This window comes from Mesoplodon densirostris, chromosome 16 (assembly GCF_025265405.1).
Source record: "Mesoplodon densirostris isolate mMesDen1 chromosome 16, mMesDen1 primary haplotype, whole genome shotgun sequence".
Taxonomy (NCBI): Eukaryota; Metazoa; Chordata; class Mammalia; order Artiodactyla; family Ziphiidae; genus Mesoplodon; species Mesoplodon densirostris.
This window is the reverse complement of record NC_082676.1, coordinates 37,374,233-37,394,691: the sequence shown is the minus strand read 5'-3', so window position 1 is coordinate 37,394,691 and position 20,459 is coordinate 37,374,233. Positions and strand designations below refer to the sequence as shown.

The following is a 20,459-nucleotide window of genomic DNA, read 5'->3' as shown; positions in this document are numbered from 1 at the left end:
AGGGAGCAGGACTGGAGAGAAAAACTGGGGTATGATGCAGTTTGGGTTAACTTTTGTATATGGTTTTTTATTTAAGGATCCAACTTCATTCTTTTGCACGTGACATCCAGCTTTCCCAGCATTATTTGTTGAAAAGATTATTCTTTCCCCATTGAATGGCACTCTGTCAAAAATCAATTGACCACATATGTGAGGGTTTATGTATTATGGGACCTCTGTTTTACACCACTTGTCCGTATGCCTGTCCTTATGCCGTATCCTAGTCTTCTTCTCAGTGAAGGCCTCAGTCTGTAACCGAACACAGGTTCGGCCCCTCGCGTCACTAAACAGCCAATTAATCGAGGGACAAGCTTTGGTAGAGAAGAAAGGTACTTTATTCAGAAAAGCCGGCAATCTGGGGAGATGGTGGACTTAATGTTGAGAGACCAACTCCGAAGATTCTGCTGAGCCATGACAATTTTTGAAGGGAAAAAGGGGAAACGATCTCAGTTAATCATTAAGGCAAGGGGTTAGACTCTTTGTCATCTTTCCATTATATGCAGACCTGCTGACTTCTCTTGGTCTTACTTGGGATGCTGTCTTGTTCACGTGGTCTGCCTGCAAGTTTACTAAGGGTAAGGTAGGGGTAGAGGGTCATTCATTTTTTAACTGCTTAATTCTTTATTCTTACTCCTTCTAATTCAGGAAAGGAATCAACAGGTTCCTTTCAGGAAACAGGAAAAGTGTCATATATATATATATATATATATATATATATATATATATATATATATGTTTTTTTTTTTTTTTTTCTTTTGGCCACGCTGCATGGCTTGTGGGATCTTAGTTCCTCAACCAGGGATTGACCCTGGGCCACAGATGTGAAAGGGCCGAGTCCTAACCACTGGACTGCCTAAAATGTTGTATATATTCAGTAAAGCAGAAGTCAGGAGCTAAATTTAATGTTTTCTAATGCTCTCATCTCTTTGATTAATATCTAAAGAAAACAGGGATGATCAAACAGAAAAGAGGCAAAGGAGCTGCTTACAAGTCGACCCCTGAGGAGTTTGAAGCTGCCATGATCCTTCAGAATTGTCACAAGTTGGGGTGAGGGATGCACTTTTATGCTCCCAGTTTATGTCATTGAATGTGGGCCACCAAGGAAAGTGTTGTGACCTCAAGCAAGGCAGCTCGCTTTAGCCGAGCCAATTTCCATAGAGTGCCCATAGTGGAGGGCTTTCTGCAGGTAGCATGCCTAGCAGTTGGAAAAATAGGCCTTTGTTTCTAAAGGGCTATCTGAACGGTACATCACTGTGTCCACCACATACACCTGTCCTCCACTCCCAGATGTAAATACCCAGTGCAGATGTATACACATACACACACACACACACAAATCATGTATAAGAATGTTCATTGACGCTTCATTTATAATAACCAAAGGAAAAGAACAACAAAAAAGGAAAACAACCAAATGTTAATCAACAGGAAGATGGAAACATAAATTATGATTTATTTATACAACCCAATATTACACACAGCAGTAATAATAACAACAGGACAAACTACTGCTACTTAGAACAATGTCAATGAATCTCATAGATAATATACTGAATGAGGGAAGCCATACATAAAAGCATACTACTATATGATTCCATTTTTATGACGTTCAAGAAAGGTCGAAATGAATTCATGATAACAGCTGTCAGAATAAAGGTTATGGGGGGGTAGGAGGGAGGGGAACGGCTTGGGGTGGGGCAAGGTGGAAACTGAGAAAGGGCAGGAGAGGACCTGAAGGGATGCTAGAAATTCTCTTCATCTGGGTGAAAGTCACATGAGAGATATACATACATATATATGTGTGTTAAACTTGCCAATTATACTTAAGATTAACTTTTTACTGTAAGTTAGAAATGCTTTCATAAAAAAATTATTGAGTAAAAACATTTCATTAATTTTATTTACTTTTTAAAATAGGGGGCTTCCCTGGTGGCACAGTGGTTGAGAGTCTGCCTGCTGATGCAGGGGACACGGGTTTGTGCCCCGGTCCGGGAGGATCCCACATGCTGCAGAGCAGCTGGGCCCGTGAGCCATGGCCACTGAGCCTATGCGTCCGGAGCCTGTGCTCCACAGTGGGAGAGGCCACAACAGTGAGAGGACCACGTACCGCAAAAAAAAAAAAAAAAAAAATAGTATTACTTGCACATATGTCTTAGTCCACTTGGGCTGCTATAACAAAATACCATACACCACGGGGCTTAAACAACAGACACTTCATGGGACTTCCCTGGAGGTCCAGTGGTTAAGACTCCGTGCTTCAAATGCAGGGGGCGTGAGTTCAATCCCTGGTCAGGGAACTAAGATCCCACATCCCTCGGGGTGCAGCCAAAAACAAACAAACAAAAAAACCCAGACACTTCTTTCTTAAAGTTCTAGAGGCTGGGAAGTCCAATGTCAAATTGCTGGCAGATTTGGTTCCTGGTGAGGACCCTCTTCCTGGCTTGCAGAAGACCACCTTCTTCCTATGTCTTCACATGATTCTGGTCTCTTCCTCTTTTTATAACAGTAATCCCATCATGGGGTGACCACTCTCATGACCTCATATAAATCTAATTACCTCCCAAATGTCCCACCTCCGAATACCATCACCTTGGGGGTTAGGGCTTTAACGTATGGATTTGGGAGGGACACAAACATTCAGGCCATAACAAAATTTTAAATGTACAAAAGAGATTACGAAAGAGCAAGCCTTCCCAGACCTACTCCCCAGTCACTCAGTTCCTCTCCCTGGAAGCCTCAGAATTATTCCACTCAGAGTAAAGTATTCTTTTCTCCCCACCTCTTTATATTTATTGTAGCACACTATATCCACTGATAATAGCCTTGCTTCTCCACTCAACAAAATATTTTAGGAATCATTCTATATTGATACATAGCTTTCTCAGTTTTTTGTTTCTTTTTATGACTGTGGAGTATTCCTTTGAAGGGATGTACCATCATTTATTAGTCATCCCCGCAATGACGGACACCTGGGCTGTTTCCAGTAGTTACTGTTGCAATCAACACTGCAATAAATAGCTTTTTACATGAGACATTTCCCACGATGCAAGTATGTCAGTAGGTTAAAATACTAGAAGTAGGATTGCTGCATCAAAGATATGTGCATTAGTCTTTTTTTTTTTTTTTTTTTTTTTTTTTTTTGTGGTACGTGGGCCTCTCCCTGTTGTGGCCTCTCCCGTTGCGGAACACAGGCCCCGGCCGCGCAGGCTCAGCGGCCATGGCTCACGGGCCTAGCCGCTCCGCGGCATGTGGGATCTTCCCAGACCGGGGCACAAACCTGTGTCCCCTGCATCGGCAGGCTGACTTACAACCACTGCGCCACCAGGGAAGCCCTGCATTAGTCATTTTGAAAGATGCTGCCAAACTTCCTTCTACAGAAATTGTACCAATATTCGATCCTCTCAGCAATGTCTGAGGGTGCTCATTTTCCCCACTTTCTAAACCATAAATAGTTGATGACACTCTGGCATAACCCCTCTAAACTTCCCACTTTCTTGGAATAACATCCGCATTCCTCACCACAGCCTGCAAGGGCTTCCACTGTTTGGCTGCTGCCAACCTTTCTTCCCGGGCCCCACTGAAGCCAAGTGTTGGGGGAGATCCAAGGAGGATCATTGTAGAAAGTGGGATGCCAGCCAGAAGGGGTCAGGGAACCGGCATTCCTTTCCCTGGGGGGATGTGTGTTTAGGCAGTGAGCTTGCTGCCGTGCACCCCATGCTATGAGTGTGGGAAAAGAGAGCTGGGGCGAGATGGCATGGCACCCGAATGCCACGGAGGACTGAAGTTTCACTGCTTTGGGGGTAGCCATCCAGGATTTTGGACCTACTCAGCTGTCCCCGAATTAAAACCATCCGTCTGAAAGAGAAAGACGAATACCGTATGCTAACACATATATATGGAATCTAAGAACAAAAAACCTGTCATGAAGAACCTAGGGGTAAGATGGGAATAAAGACACAGACCTACTAGAGAATGGACTTGAGGATATGGGGAAGGGGAAGGGGAAGCTGTGACAAAGCGAGAGAGTGGCATGGACATATATACACTACCAAACGTAAAATAGATAGCTAGTGGGAAGCAGCCGCATAGCACAGGGAGATCGGCTCGGTGCTTTGTGACCACCTAGAGGGGTGGGATAGGGAGGGTGGAAGGGAGGGAGATGCAAGAGGAAAGAGATATGGGAACATATGTATATGTATAACTGATTCACTTTGTTATAAAGCAGAAACTAACACACCATTGTAAAGCAATTATACTCCAATAAAGATGTAAAAAAACAAAAACAAAAAACCCATCCGTCTAGATGTGGGCTGCTTCCCAGGACAGCCAGCAGGGGGGCAGTATTCTGCTTTGGGATGTGGCCTCTTCGCCAACAGACTAGAGGAACCCTACACAGGGTTGTCCACCAGGGGCCAGTAAGGACGTGCCTTGGAGGCTCCACAGCAGCTTTTTGAAGCTGGAATTGGGAACTAGTTAAGAAACGTCATTCTGCACCGCTGCCATCCTCGGTGGAAATGAGGAGGAAAGAGAGGGACTTGTGGGCCAGGAAGGAGCAGCGCTGCTCAGTGGGGTCCGCCCAAGAGGGACCCGAGGGATCTGCTCTCCTGCGCCTCTGGAACTGCCCTTGGGGATGGATGAGGTCCAGTCCCCACCCGACCCCTAGCCCCCCAGAGCCCTTCGGTCATTCTGCACCTTCTGCAGACGTGCACTGGGGGTGGGGGGCGGTAAATCCAGGAACACACCTGCCCCATCAAGTTGGGTGGTTGGCACTGGTCCCAGTGCTGCCTCAGCTGTGTGAAGTGAAACAGCTGGTGTTTGTTTAACACCTCCTCAAACCCTCCACAGCCTTTCCTTCCCCACACCAGAGACACCAGCTGTGGAGAGCAGGGACTAAACAAGTATTTCTGGGTACCATCTGTGTGCCAGGCTCTATCCTAAGTGCTGGGATATGGCAGGTCCCTGCCCTCAGGGAGTTTGTAGTCTAGTAAGAGTGACAGTTAGATAAGTAAAGACACCAACAGGGGAGTGCACTGAAAGAAGTAACAGGAAGAGGTGACCTGGGAAGGCCCTTATGAGGAACAGCATCTGAGCTGGAGACCTGATGGCTAAGAACGTGGCCACTATACTAAGAGCCAGGAGAGCATTTCAGCAGATGAAAGAGCATGTGCAAAGGCCCTGAAGTGAGAACGACCTTGGCTTGTTTGAAAAACAGAGACCAGTGTAGTGAGTGAGGGAATGAATTCATTTCTTATCATTGTCATAACAAATTACTACAAACTTAGTGGCTTCAACAATGAGAAGCCCGCGCACCGCAACGAGGAATAGCCCCCACTCACCACAACTAGAGAAAGCCCACACAAAGAAATGAAGACCCAATGCAGCCAAAAATCAATCAATAAATAAAATTTTAAAAAACAACAACTTAGTAGCTTAAAACAATACAAATTACCACTTTGCACCCATTAGGATGGTTACTATCCAAGAAACAAGAAATAACAGGTGTTGACAAGGATGTGGAGAAATTGGAACCCTTGTGCATTGTTGGATGGAATGTAATAATGGTGCAGCCACTGTAAAACAGTATGGAGGCTCCTAAAAAAATTAAAAATAGCATGACCATATGATCCAGCAATCTTACTTCTGGGTATATACCCCAAAGAATTGAAAGCTAAGTCTCAAAGAGCAGCATTATTCCAATAGCTAAAAGGTGGAAACAACCCAACTGTCCAGCAACAGATGAATGGATAAAGAACGTGTGGTCCATCCATACAATGGAATATTATGCAGCCTTAAAAAGGAAGCACATTCTGACACCTGCTACAACACGGATAAGCCTTGAGGGCATTATGCTAAGTGAAAGAAGCCAGTCACAAAAAGCCAAATACTGCATGATTCCACTTATATGGAGTACCTAGAGTGCCTGGAGTACCAAATTCATAGAGACAGAAAGACACATAGTGGTTGCCAGGGACTGGGGCAAGTAGAGAGTGAGGAGTTATCATTTAATGTGTACAAGATCCAAAGAATTACAGAGATGGATGGTGTTGATGGTTGCACAACATTATGAATGTACTTAACACTACTGAACTGTACACTTAAAAATGGTTAAGATAGGGCTTCCCTGGTGGTGCAGTGGTTGAGAGTCCGCCTGCTGATGCAGGGGACACGGGTTCATGCCCCGGTCCGGGAAGATCCCACATGCTGCGGAGCGACTGGGCCTGTGAACCATGGCCGCTGAGCCTGCGCGTCCAGAGCCTGTGCTCCGCAACGGGAGAGGCCACAACAGTGAGCGGCTCGCGTACCACAAAAAAAAAAAAAAAAAGGTTAAGATAGTAAATGTTGTGTGTACTTTCCTACAATGAAAAAACATTGGGAAAAAACCCCACATGCATTTATAATCTTACAGTTCTGGAGGTTAGAAGTCTGAAATGAGCTTTACAGGGCTACTTCAAGGTGTCAGCAGAACTGTGTTCCTTCTGGAGGATCTAGGGGAGAATCTGTTTCCTCGCCTTTTCCAGCTTCTAGCGGTACCCTCATTCCTTGACTCGTGGCCCCACCACCGTTTTCAAGCCTCATAGCTCCACCCTCTGCTTCTGTCATCACATTGCTGTCTCTCCCTCTGACCCTCCTGTTGCCTTAAAAGGACCTTCACAATTCCATTAGGCCCACTCAGATAATCCAGGATAATCTTCCCATCTCAAGAGCCTTAGCTTAATCATACCCACAAAGTCCCTTTTGCTACCTAAGGTAGCATATACATAGAATCTGGGGATTAGGACATGGACAGCATTGCTCGTGGGTTTCATCTAGAAATGTCCACACTGGTATGTGTGCTCCCTGAGAAGTCACCTGTCCCCAGCCTCCAAGTCTGGCACGTGGAAAACTAGACGCTCTTCAAGGAGGTGGAACGGTAAACAAAGGCATCTCCAGGTAGTACATTTGAGACCTGAAAGTGTTTGCAGACCAAGAGTGAAAAGACAGGACAAAAAAGATTCATGGTACTGGGTTACCCCCTCCCCGCGCCCTCTGCTGAAGAAGGCTCTGCTTTGCTCATGCCGGTCCTCTGTCCCCTGAGCTGAAGAGAAGGTCTTGGGGTTTTCTGGGGACATAATTGGAAAAAATGAGAAGAGGGAGGCAGAATCAGAGAGAAGGGAGACCATTGGGTGCTCCCTGCATTAGACTACACAGCCCTTGGCTGTAGGATATGTGATGTCACCACAACTCTCATCCTGCCAGGAATCCAAATGCAATTATCCCCAACCCCCCCGGTAAGTGGCAAATGTATCAACACTCCATATGCTTGTGTTTGTATATGGAGTCTTAGAACTGAAGGTCCAAAAAGATTTTAAAAGGCATCTAGTTCCACCTCCAAACTGATGCTTGAATCACTTCAATTTTCTCATCAAGTCCCCAGATTGCCTCTGCTTGCACACTGTGGTCACAGGGAGCTCACTACCTATTAAGGCAGCTCATGCCATGGATAGACAATCCAAACTGTCAGAAAGTTCTTTCTTTTTTAAAAAAATTTATTTATTTATTTATCTGGCTGCATTGGGTCTTCATTGCTGCACACGGGCTTTCTCTCTAGTTGTGGTGAGCAGGGGCTAGTCTTTGTTGTGGTGTACGGGCTTCTCATTGTGGTGGCTTCTCTTGCTGTGGTGCGTGGGTTTCAGTAGTTGTGGCACTCGGGCTCAGTAGTTGTGGCTCACAGGCTCTAGAGCACAGGCTCAGTAGTTGTGGCGCACAGGCTTAGCTGCTCTGCGGCATGTGGGATCTTCCTGGACCAGGGCTTGAACCCTTGTCCTGTGCATCAGCAGGCAGATTCTTAACCACTGCACTACCAGGGAAGTCAGAAAGTTCTTTCTTAAGTCAAGTGTGTCGCCCTATCATTTCCAGGTCTCCCCTCTGGAGTAACACAGGATAAGTCTACTCCCCCTCTTCAGGAAAGCCCTTCACATAGTTAGAGCCAGTGGTCTGGACCACTGAAGCTTCCCCACGGAAGTCTCCCTGGTCCCTTTAATTGTCCCTCGTCAAGATATGATTTGAAATTTCCCCCTTTCCTCCCAGTCCTAGTCACTTTTTGTTGGACAAGCTCTAATTTTCTACATCCTTTTTCAGAATATATGTCTGAAAGTAGACCCAGAACTCCTGGAGTGGCCTGATGGGCACAGAGGAGATGGGACCACCACCCCCTTCCTCTTTCCAAGGTCCAGACTTTGGTTCCAGCAGCCCAAGTCCCCACTCGCTATTTTTAGCTGCTCTACCACACTTCTGATTCCTGTTTTGCTTCCTGTTGAGTAAAACCTTAATTTTCATGCCCCCTGCTGCATCGTGAGCAGCATTAGTTTAAATATACGTAGCATTCATTGAGATATGTCCCATTGCTGTATATTTATATCCAGAAAATTACATGGTTATATTTTAGTACTAAACACAAAAGACGAAAAGAATCTTAGGTTCTCTTCCTGAGGTTCATGGGCACACAGACATTGCCAGAACTACTGAGGGGGGCAGACTAGGGCTGGGAACGGATCTGAATGTCCAGCACAGACAGTGAAGCATTTGTTTATTTTTTAGTAGTCGAATTTACATACATGTAGCAGTAGGCAGGATATTAGAGGGAAGTAGTGAAAAGGGAAGAAAATCGGGGCCTAGCAAACAGGAATTCAGATCCTAGTCCTACTGCTTCCCACTTGTGACCTTGGGCAAGTCACCTTCCAAAGCATCTGTAATCAGGGAAACCATATTCCAGTTGGCTACTTTAAACAGCTGTTCTCTGGTGAAGGTGCTTTTCAGACTTAAAGTGCTGAAATAGACCTTGGTTATCACTGTTGTTATATTACATCCCTTCGGGGCCTTCAGTAGAATCCCTCCTTCCTCTCCCACCCGTTTCTCTAACCCAGTCACCTTGCCAGGAGCCAATTCCAGGCCATACCAACGGGGGGAACCTGAGTTCTAACTGTCTTTGCCATTTAACTGCATTACCCAGGCGCCAGTTTCTTCATTGGTATAATGGGGGTAAACACAGAAAAGGGGGGTGCTGCCGCCAGAGGGCGCTGTCCTACGCGCGGGGGAGACTGTCCTACGCGCGGGGGAGACTGGCCAGCGCGACCGGATTGGGCAACTCTGCATGGGGCGGGGCGTCGGGGAGGCGGGGCTTCCGGCCACCTCCTCCGCTGTTGCCATGGGAGACAGCCGCAAGGAGGCGGAAGGAGCCGAGAACCTGCCGGAGGCGCCTAGGGGAGCGGGATACTTGGCGGCCATGGCGGTCTCGGAGCCCGGGTACCGGAGCTGGTCCCTGTGGCCCGAGGTGCCATCCGCCACCTTCTTCACCGCACTGCTCTCGCTGCTGGTGTCTGGGCCTCGCCTGTTCCTGTTGCAGCCGCCCCTGGCGCCCTCGGGCCTCTCGCTGCGGTCCGAGGCCCTGCGCAACTGGCAAGGTGAGCAAGGCGGGGCCGGGCCCCGTGTGCCAGCCCTTTTCCTCCGACCTCGCCAGGCCCTGGGCTCTGGCCTTCCAGCATCCCCGCCACCCCGTCTCCGTCTGCATCATCATTCTGCCCACCTGGAAGACAGCCCCATATTCCACGTCTTTGTGCAGAGCCCCATCTTCGTCACAACTGTAATGCTTCCTTACCCAGATTTGTTCCCTTCCCTGTCGCCATCCGACTGGTCAAGGCCCCCGTATCCATTCGTAGCAAATAGGTTTCATTCACCCCTGCTCGATCTCCAAGGAGGATTTTTCTGTTCCCCTCCCTTGTCACATTCACACCTACGTCTGCTTTAGGGCCCAACCCCCCACTGAAAAAATTTTTTCTTTCGCCTTCGTCAAGACACTTGAGCTTTATCTGTGGCCACCCCTATAAGATCCTGGCTTCCTGGGGTTTCGATTTTCTTGTGCTTCTTCGTTTTTACCTTAATCCTCACTCCGATTCCCTGCTCATGGCGGGAGGGAGTATCTTGTACCTTTGGGAGAGGTGTTTGTTTTCTCGGGGAGGGTGAGAGATTTTGCAGACCAATTAAGTATAAACATCTGCTCATAAAAGATGTTCCTAGTCTCTGTTTCTTCCGCATTCTTTTCTGGGGAGGAAAATGGGAAATTTGTATGACTTGTTTTGCAAAGCACATTCACATGCATTAATCTCATTTAATCCTCACGGTCATCCCATGACGTAATGTAGGCTTTATTGTTGCCCATTATTCAGATGAAACTGAGGCTTAATGCGAAGACTCGCAGAGCTATTGAGTTATATAATTGACACAGGAACCCAGATTTTTCTTTTTATCGTGTGATGTGTTGGGACTGGAACCTTGGGGTTTATGATCCCCAAATTATATAGAATTGCTTCTAGAATCTTCACATTTATACTTGGGATTTCAGTGTCAGAAGTACTCAGCAAGCAATGAAGTACTCTTCAGATAATGAAGCCTTACAGAGATGGCCTGACTGAGGTACATGGTTCATAGCCTGCCTCCCTGCTGAAATCTAAAACTGGTCCCTCCCAGCCCCACCTGAGATACAGCACATCTGTCTTCAGAGACAGATGCAAAATGCCAGCCTAAACTGAGCTCCCCATTTTTTTTTTCTTTACTTCACGGCTTCTCTGAGTGCGGGGCTCACGGGCAATGTGAGTATTAGACATGTAAGAGACCTTTGAGGGCCTTGAGTGTATGCCTGTTACTATACAAAGAGAGAACTGAAGCCGATAGGGCCTGTGACTTGACTGAGCTCAACTGGCCTGGATGTGATAGAGCCAAGATTCCACTCCAAGCCTTTAGGCTCCCAAGTCCAATGTTACTGCCACTTCACCAGTCCCCCTCCTTCAGTTTAGTATTTTGGCCCGTGGGGATGTAAAAGTACATAAGAGAGAGGACTGGTTCTAGAAAAGTAAAAGTGAGATTCTTTGCTGTCTTATTGCATATAAAGCATGGCTCTGCCTCGAAGACTGGATCAGCACTTTCAAGAAAGACTTCTGAGTTCTGTATCTACATTATTAGTGATAGTTTTCTAATCTTTACAGGTGCAAAATAATTCATGGTCCCTTTTTTCTTCCTCTGAACAGCCACTATGGAAGGAGAGGGCAGGATTACAGCCGAGGAGACGGGCACAAAGAGTGTTAAGTGACACCCACTCAATCCACCTGAAGCCGTTACAATTAATTAACCCTCAAACTGCCCGGTGAGATAGGTCAGTATTAAAACCTAAAAAAGGATTATAAAGCACATTACAAATTTAAAGACCATCCCATGCTAAAAAGTGTTATTTTTTTCCCCACGTGGAAGCCAGTCACAGATAAGACTTGCTCCAGGTCTGGGAAAGAGCAAAGATTAGACATCCACGCCTCTACTTTGAGTCCTGGATCCTTCATTGTTGCCTCCCTCTGCTTATCCCACTGGCTCCGGGCTGATTTTCACTGGCAATGAGAGCCAGCTACTCCCTGTTTCCTAGGTGGGTTGTAACCTGGCTTTCCCTTCTTGGAACAACCCACCATTGGGCCTCTAACTCAGTTCCCTCTGCAGTTTACAGGCTGGTGACTTACATCTTTGTCTATGAGAATCCAGTCTCCCTGCTCTGCGGTGCCATCATCATTTGGCGCTTTGCTGGCAATTTTGAGAGAACCGTGGGCACCGTCCGCCACTGCTTCTTCACCGTGATCTTCGCCATCATCTGTGCCATCATCTTCCTGTCTTTTGAAGCTGTGTCATCGCTGTCAAAGCTGGGGGAGGTAGAGGATGCCAGAGGTTTCACCCCAGTGGCTTTTGCCATGCTGGGAGTCAATTCCGTCCGCTCTCGGATGAGGAGGGCCCTGGTGTTTGGCATGGTTGTGCCCTCAATGCTGGTGCCATGGCTCCTGCTCTGTGCCTCCTGGCTCATTCCCCAGACCTCTTTCCTCAGTAACGTCTGTGGACTTGGAATTGGGCTAACGTGTATCCTTCCTAGAAGGTAACTGTAGAACAATGACATGCCAAAGGGTGAACCAAGTTGTAGGGCCTGGGGGTGTCAAGTAGATAGTAGAGCTGTGAGCTCAGATGTAGGTTAATCTGTGTGCTAACTTCAGCTTTGAAAACCATGTGGCCTCGGGCAGGTCACTTCCCTTCTTTAGGCCAGAGTTTTCTCATCTGGAAAAGATCACCATAGCTCACTCCTCACACTGGCTCAGCACTGCCAGTTAGTAAAATATTCTGTATTGATTTTTTCCAAGGTGTAAACCTACATTTGACTACTTTTTTTTTTTATTGGAGGAACCTGAACTACCCATGGGCTGGAGATGTTCCATGAAAGGAATAGGAAGCAGGTTTGTTTGTTTTTGTTTGGCTTAATCTTTTTCTCAGAAGAAAAAAAAAATTTTTTTTTATGGTAGGCTTTTACCATATGGGTAGTTAAAAACTTAGGATAAGCCTCATATTCCTTGTATAAATATTCTGGCAATTAGGGGCAAGTATTCTAAAATAGAAAGTGGATTTTTTTTTTAAACATCAGAATGGTCGTGTTTGGAGTTGGACAAGGTGCATTCCTGACATATCTTACAATTTGTGATTCTATGAGCTATTAGTGTGGGTAGTGTATAAATTCACATTGATAACATTGTTCTTATGTATCTCATTTTTAAATTCTAGTTTAATTTCATTGGTTTTAAACTTTTTTTCCTAACATGAAAATTTAAAGCTATACACTCCCCATGTAAGTACTACTTTAGCTGTATCCCACAAATTTTGATATGTTGTGTTTTCATTATCACTCAGTTAAAAGTATTTTCAAATTTTCCTTGGGATTTCTTTTTTGATCCAAGGGTTATTTATAAGGGAGTTGGTTAATTTCTAAATATTTGGTGATTTCCCAGATTTCTTTTTGTTATTGATTTCTTACTTTATTTCATGTGGTCAGAGAAAATTCTTTGTAAGATTACAGTCCTTTTAAATTATTTCTGGCCCAGCATTTGTTACATCTTGGTGAGTATTCTGTGTGTACTTGAAAGGAATGTGCATTCTGCAATTGGTGGGTGTAGTGTTCAGTATATGTCAGTTAGGTCAAGGTATTGTTCAAATCTTCTATATCCTTATAGTTATTCTATTTATTACTGGGAGAAGACTGTTGACATCTCCAGCTAATACTGTAGATCTCTCTTTTTTGCTTTCAGTTCTTATCAGTTTTTGGCTTCAAGTGTTTTGAAGTTCTGTTTATTGGATACATACACATTTGGGATTGTTATATCATCTTAATGAATTTACCCTTTCCTGTTATGAAATTGACCCTTTAAATCTCTGGTAATATTCTTTGCCCTAAATTCTTCATTGTCTGATATTAATTTACTTATTCCAGCTTTCTCCTTTCTTAGAATTAGGATTTACAAGGTATATATTTTCCCATCCTTATATTTTTAACATGTTTATGTCTACATTTAAAGAATCTTTCTTGTAGATAGCATATAGGTGGTTCTCTGTCTGACAGCCTCTGCCTTTTAAAGGCTTGTTTAGCCTATTTGCATTTAGTGTAATTATTGATATAGTGGGATTAAGTCTACCAGCTTGCTTTTTGTGTTCTCTTTGTCTCAAATGTTCTTTGTTCCTTTTTACCTCTTTTCCTGCCTTCAATTGCATATTTTTTTTAGTATTTCATTTTATCTTCTTTGCTTATTAACCATGCCTCTTTGTTTTATTTTTTAGTGGTTGCTCTAGAGTTTAAATATGCATTTTTAGTTTATCACAGGCTACATTCAGATAATATACCACTTTGTATGTAAGAATCTTATTCCATTGTATTTCTGTTTTCCTTCTTTCCATCCTTTGTGTTATTGTTGTTATATGTTTTACTTCTACATATGTTATAAACCTCACAATACATTGCTACTTCTCTTGTTTTAAACAGTCAATTATATTTTTTAAAGAGCAACATTTACTCACATATTTATCATCTCTATTTTTCTTCATTCTTTTGTGTAGATCCAAATTCCCATCTGGTATCATTTTCCTTTAGCCTAAAGAGCTTCCTTTAACATTACAGTAGGTATGCTGGTGAAAAATTCTCTCCATCTTTGGTTCTTTGAAGATGCCTTTAGTTCACTAAATATAGAATTCTAGCCTTCTCTGATCTCCTTTCACTTCTAAAGATGTCCTTGCATTACTTCTGGTTTGTATTGTTTCTGATAAGAAATCAGTAATCATTTTTATTGTTTCCCTGTATAATTCATTGTTTTTCTCTGGCTCATTTCACAATTTTTTCTTTATCACTGGCTTTTAGCTATTATCTTGTGCCTTGAGGTGGTGTTTTTGTGTTTACCTTACTTGGAGTTTGTTGATCTTGGATGTATGAGTTTAGAATTTTCATCAAGTCTAAAAAAATTATCGTCGTTATGTCTTGAAGTGTTTTTTTTCTATCCTCTTTTCTCTTCTCCTTGTAGGTTACCAATTACATATACATAAGCTACATGGTATTGTTCAGTGGGTCACTAAGGCTGTTTGTGTTTTTTTTTTTTTAATTTTTGCCTTTTTTCCCCTCCACATTTCAGTTTGGATAATTTCTATCACACTGCCTTCAAGTTCAGCAATCTCATCTTCCGCAGCGTCTACTCTGCTGTTAAACCTACCCAGTTAGTTTCTTATTTCTCGTGTTGTATATTTCAGTTCAAGAGGTTCTTCTTTATGGTTTTTATTTCTGTATTGTGATTCTTTATCTGTTTGTTATGTTTATGTTTTCCTTTAAACACATTCACTTACATATTTATAATAGCTGTTTTAAAATACTTGTCTCTTAATACCATCATCTTTGTCCTTTCTGGACCTGTTTCTTTTGACTGTTTTTCCTCTTGATTAGGGACCCTATTTTCTTGCTTTGTCCCTTGTCTTGTAATTTTTAATTTTTGATAAACATTGTGAATACTGTGTTATCAAGGGCTGAATATTGTTGTCTTCCTTTAAAGAGTATTTTTTTTCCTAATAGGTAGTTAATTTACTTGTTAAGGCATTGCCTTTTGGGGGTCTCTTCTGAATGTCCTGGGTGTTCAGTGAAGTCTCTTTACTCTGGTTAGAACTTGAGCATGTCCCTGTCCTGTGGGAGCTCCAGGAGTTGTTAATCTTACAGCTCTTTGATAGTTGTTGTTTCTTCAGTAGCTGTTCTTTGCCTGACTGGAGGAGTCTCAGCCTATGTATGTCTACATTAGTATTTAGCTAAAGACTTGGGGAACCTCTTCGGGCCCAAGGGACTTGTGGCCCCATCCAGAAGAAGAGGAGGAGCTTCTTCTCCTTCCTCTCCATTACTGACCTGTAAATCCCAGGCATTTTTTCCTCCCTGAACTCTTTGTCTCTCCAGCTCAGGAAAAAATACTGTACTGTGCCTGGATTCCCCGTGCTCGCTTTGGCAACACATATACTAAAGTTGGAATGATACTTGGATTCCCGTTCCTGTGCTGTGGTTTAGAAAGTGCCTCCAGGCAGAAAGCCAGCTTGATCTTGAGGCTCACTTAATTTGTTTCCCTTTTCTTAGGTATCACAGTTTGGTAGTGTTTGTGGTCCAAAGTCTGAAAACAATTGTGTAAAATATTGTATCCTGGTTTATAGTTATATATGTGGGAGGACTAGTCTAGTGTTATTACTTCGTCAGAGTCAGAAGCAGAACAGATTCTTGAGATCATTCTGAAGTCATCAGCCATGACAACTTTTGACTTCCTTACAGCATTGGTTACCAGCTGGAATCAGTGTTTGGAAGCATACTGTCATCCCTGAAAGAATTTAGAGATAGCAAGGGTGTATTTGTTTATCACAATGACTAGGTACTGCTACCATGTGGTGGCTGGTGGCCAGGAATGCTAAATGTCCTATAATGAGTGGAACAGTCTAGCCCAGCAGAGAATTATCTTGCCAATAGTATTCTAGATAAGAACACCGCCTCAAGGAACAGTGTTCTTTTCGTGCTTCTGTACAGTCTTCTCTCTGCCAGCACCCCTCTTCTAGCCATTGCTACTCACAATTTAGGCTTCAACATCCACATCACATCCTTAGAGAAAAATTTCTCAGATCTACCTAGGCTAGCTTAAGGTCCCCGGCATGGTCATCCATAGATAACCTTTTGCTTGTGGCCACTTATTCTACCCCAGTACTTGGTATATACTAGATGTTCAATGAATATTTGTTGAGAGGACGGATGGATGGTTGGATAAAGGCTGACTCTTTTTGGCTGTCTAGGCAGTGATGGGCTGACACAGGTCGGATGACCAGAGTACCATCACATCCCTGGGACCTCCCAGGGCTGCCGCAGAGGCCCACAGGAAGCTCACTTCGTCACATTGAGACAAGGTTCCTTCTATTTGGGACAAAGTACAAGAAGATGTCAGTCCTCCCAGAGGGTATTAGGACAGCCTCCTGCTTCATCCCACTGGAAGGACAGAGATGTGTGCTGGCTTCTGACTGTGACTGAAGGGGCCAGAGGGGCTCAGGAGACAGGATGGATGTGTCTAGGGGAAGGTGAAATGTTAGCACCTGTCTGCCCTCTCCTGTTGCTGGGTCATGTTCCCTCTGAGGTACAGGGGATAGAAACTCAACTCTTGGTTTCCCCTGAGCTTGAAACTCCAGTCAGATATTATGGTGGAATAAGCACTTAATTCCCCTGTACAATCAATGTGGGCACCTGTATCCTGTGGGGAGTGTCCAGCCCTCCTCCCTTTAGCTGCCTCCAGTTTTCCTTAATATGCCAACCTCAGATGGCTTCACCTACTGCTACTCCATCGACCTCCCAGAGCGAGTTGCACTGAAGCTCGACCAGAAGTTCCCCTTCAGCCTGATGAGGAAGATTTCGATGTTCAAGTACATCTCCGGCTCTTCAGCTGAAAGAAGGGCAGCCCAAAGCCGGAAGTAAGTTATAGAACTCTGTGCTTTATTCCTAAAGCAATTCCTGGGCCTCTAGAGGGTGTGACTCGTTCACTGTCCTGGGGAATAGGGAAGAGGGTGTGGGCAGCCTGGGCCTAGAAAAATCTGTGCACAAATTTCTCCCGAGCGCCCTAGATTCTGCCCTGCTGCGTCTGAAGTAGGGACTGAGCAGGAAGGGGCTCTCGTGCATAATCCCAAGTGACTTGTGGCCCCATCCAGTGCCATTAACAGCCCTCAGCGCCGACAAGCACTCTGTGCAGGTGGGATTGGGCTCCTGCGTGTGACGCTGGTAAGAAGCACAGTCCACGCAACTGACTGGGAGCCTTAGGAGGTGGCACGGCCCGAGCCCGAGAGGTAGGGTTTTCTTGGCCACCTGGCAGGAGAAGGCGAAGCTTACTGTTTTCCAGTCCAGGCACATTAACTCTCAATGGAAAGTCCTGGGCAAGCTGCCAGAGCTCACGTAGCCTGACTCCCTCCTTTCAGAGAGAGGGCCCGAAGGGGACAAGAGTCTGTCTCCTGGTAACACAGAATCAGAAGAGCCCAGTCTAGAGCCAGGGGCTCCTGCTTCCGGGTCCTACTGACTCCCTGTCGCTGTGGCACACACTGCCGGCCTTGGGTGGCCTTCACTGGTTTTTGCCGATGCTGAGAGTTCACAGTGGAGGAGGTTTCCTTTCCTTCAAGTCCCTCCCAAAGAACGGATTCAGTACAAAGTCAAGGTGCTTTGTCAGTGACCCCTTTCTGCTTCAGCTGTGTGGTACATCTTGCCCCCGCGCTGCCCTGGAGGCAGGACTTTGGCTGAATTGGAGTCTACTCCTTGTACTTTATTTTAGGAGGTGGACACTCCAGCCTTCAGCAGCTCAGAGCCCTCTGACCATTTCTATTTTATTTTTATTTTTTTCACCAGGCCGCACGGCTTGCAGGATGATCTTAGTTCCCTGACCAGGGATCGAACCCAGGTCCCCACAGTGAAAGCGCTGAGTCCTAACCACTGGACCGCCAGGGAATTCCCCACTCTGACCATTTCTTAAAGGCAGGGACGGGTACTGGGAAAAGTAGAAATGCACACTCACCCATTTTGTTTCAGGCAAGTAATTCCTGGAGTCTAAATGGGTGGGAGGTGTTTAAATTTAGAATTAGGTGTATTGTAGCTTTTTGGCTAATTGCTGTTCTCACAGTATCTAGAGAGAACTTAAGGGTCCTCATTTGCAAATGCTCTCTCCCCCGCCCTGTCCCGTGAAGGAATCCCCTCTAAGACAGCTGACGATGTTCACCCCTGGCGGCTGGGGGCTGGCTCTCCAAGGCAGCCCCTGATGAGAAAGGTCTTCCACGCTGAATCACAGTTACTTCTCTGTAACTGTGACACCGTGGTGCCGGGTGATCCTGCTTCACCGTGACGCGCAGATCTGACCAGGGGCCATGGTGACCCTCTCAGCTCCTTCTGTGTCCCTTGCATGGCGTGGTGTTCGATCCCTCGTTATCCTGGCCTGCTGTAGGCACCCGGAACAGGACGTGATGTTTCGGATGACCTGACAACGGGACACAGGTGCTATTACAACACGCATGTTTGTTTCGGCAGCGGACCTGACTGCCCGGACAGCCTTGCCTCCCTGGAGGCTCTTGTCAAGCTTCTTATCGGCCAAAACCTCTATATTTTTAGAATGCCAGAAGTGCTGTTAAGTGTCCTGTATCTGTACTTAAGCAGCTGATTTGTAAGCTTGGGTTTGGATTGAAATGTATACAGGTTTAGTCTAGTTACCTAACACAGGTATCAGTGGTGTTGACATTTGTTCTTCATATTTGGAACTCTGCATGAAGGTCACAGGCTAAAACCCTTAGAATGTGTCCCCCTTTGTGCCCCAGCCGCACGCGTCTGTGGTGGGGTCTCCAACCTCAGCACAGACAGCTCCCCACATCTGTCACGTCGGTTCCTGCCTGCCGGGACTTTGAGTTGTGAGTCTTTATTCCTGAAGACACAGGTAGAATATCTCCCAGCAGACGAGGCCTGGGCCCAAGCCCTGTGTTATCCGTTAGAGCCCTCCCCTCCTCCCTCCCACAGAGGTGGATCCATTCTCTCTGGGTCCAGCTGCTGAGCCGACCACAAACACTGACTGCTGTGATCTGGTCCCATCTCCATCCGGTCCCTCTGGTTTGCAAGCTGCTCTTACACCTCAGGGTGTCTCAGGCATGGGCCCGATACCCCTTCTTCCTGCTGGTTTACTGCAGGACCGTGAGTGGGCCCTGCCCCCTCTGGGCATATGTTTTCTGTCCAGTTGAGATTGACCTTCCTCCCCACTTGGCATTTTTACAGCTGGTTATAGGAACCGTCCACAGCATGTTATAATAGAAAGCAGTATAGTGACCCACGCTTCACACCTGCGGATTGACCGCTGGGGCTGCTGTGCGCCCCGGCATGAGTGGCTGAGTGACCATTTTCTCTCTGTTCCTTTCCAGGCTGAACCCTGTGCCTGGCTCCTACCCCACACAGAGCGGCCACCCTCACCTGGCCCCGAACCACCCTGTGGCCCAGATGCAGCACACCAGTGGCCAGAAACTGGCCCCCTGGCCATCCTGGGTCCCTGGGCACACGGCCAGCCTGCCTCCGTACCAGCCCACGTCTGGCCTGTGCTACGTGCAGAACCATTTTGGCACAGTCCCCAGCTCCTCTGGTGTCTACCCGGCTTCTGCGGGTGCCTCCCTGGGGGTCCAGCCCCCCGCCCCCCTCAACTGCCCCGGCACAGTGCATTCCGGGGCCCTGGCCAGTTCAGCGACTACAGGCTCCAAGGAGTGCTCAAGGGTCCTGATCCCCTGAGAAAGAGTTTCCAGGGAAGCGATCTCCCATCTCGGCCTTCCGAGGAAGGTCCTCTCTGAGCTGAGACATTCTTGACAAAAAGTTACTTACTGAACACCTCTGTGTGCCAGGCTCTGTGTTGAGTATTTTGATATGTGTCCCTATTTCAGTCTCATTCATCCTCATGACAACTTGGTGAAGCACAGCTTGTCGTCCCCAGTTTACAGATGCAGAAAGCGCAGCGCTCTGTGAGGACGTGAGGTCACGTGGCCTTGTAGTGGCACAGCCGGGGCGCTTGGCTCCAGGCCCAGGCCCCGCCCACCCACTGTCCCGCCCCCCACAGGACACCTGGGAGAAGAGGGCACTGGTGGTCAGTGGCTCGTTTCAGCTGTTTCCTTCCTGTTCTCGTACGTTGTGCTCGTGGTTATGCCGTGTTCGTGTGTCTGCGCGTGCCCTTTGGGAGCTCCCGGCTGGTGTGCTCGCCAGTCCCCAGGCCTGTGCAGTGTTCCTCCCTTGGCGGTGACCCACCCCCCCCCGCCCCACACCCAGACTTCTGCCCTGGAAGTGGTGAGACGGGCCAGCGTGAGCCGCGGCAGCATGCTTATGGATCCATAGTGTTGATTACCTTTATATAAAGAAACAGCCCCCGACCTGCCCTCGGTGTGTGGTGTCTTTGTGGTCTGGCCGAGGAATACAGAGGGCAGCAAAAGGAGTCCATCCAGGTCAAGTCAGGCAGACGACTCCCCAGCGGGCATCTGACGTGAGGGCGTGAGTT

The 20,459-nt window shown here is 46.3% G+C and overlaps 1 protein-coding gene across 1 annotated transcript; it reads left to right on the top strand.

Moving 5' to 3' along the window:
• Positions 1 to 9,224: 9,224 nt before the first annotated feature.
• Positions 9,225 to 20,339, top strand: RHBDD2 (rhomboid domain containing 2). Its single transcript, XM_060079008.1, has 4 exons — positions 9,225 to 9,479; positions 11,557 to 11,964; positions 16,731 to 16,881; positions 19,348 to 20,339. The coding sequence occupies exons 1-4, from the start codon at positions 9,302 to 9,304 to the stop codon at positions 19,703 to 19,705; spliced, it is 1,095 nt and encodes a 364-aa protein (XP_059934991.1). The 5' UTR covers positions 9,225 to 9,301; the 3' UTR covers positions 19,706 to 20,339.
• Positions 20,340 to 20,459: the final 120 nt, after the last annotated feature.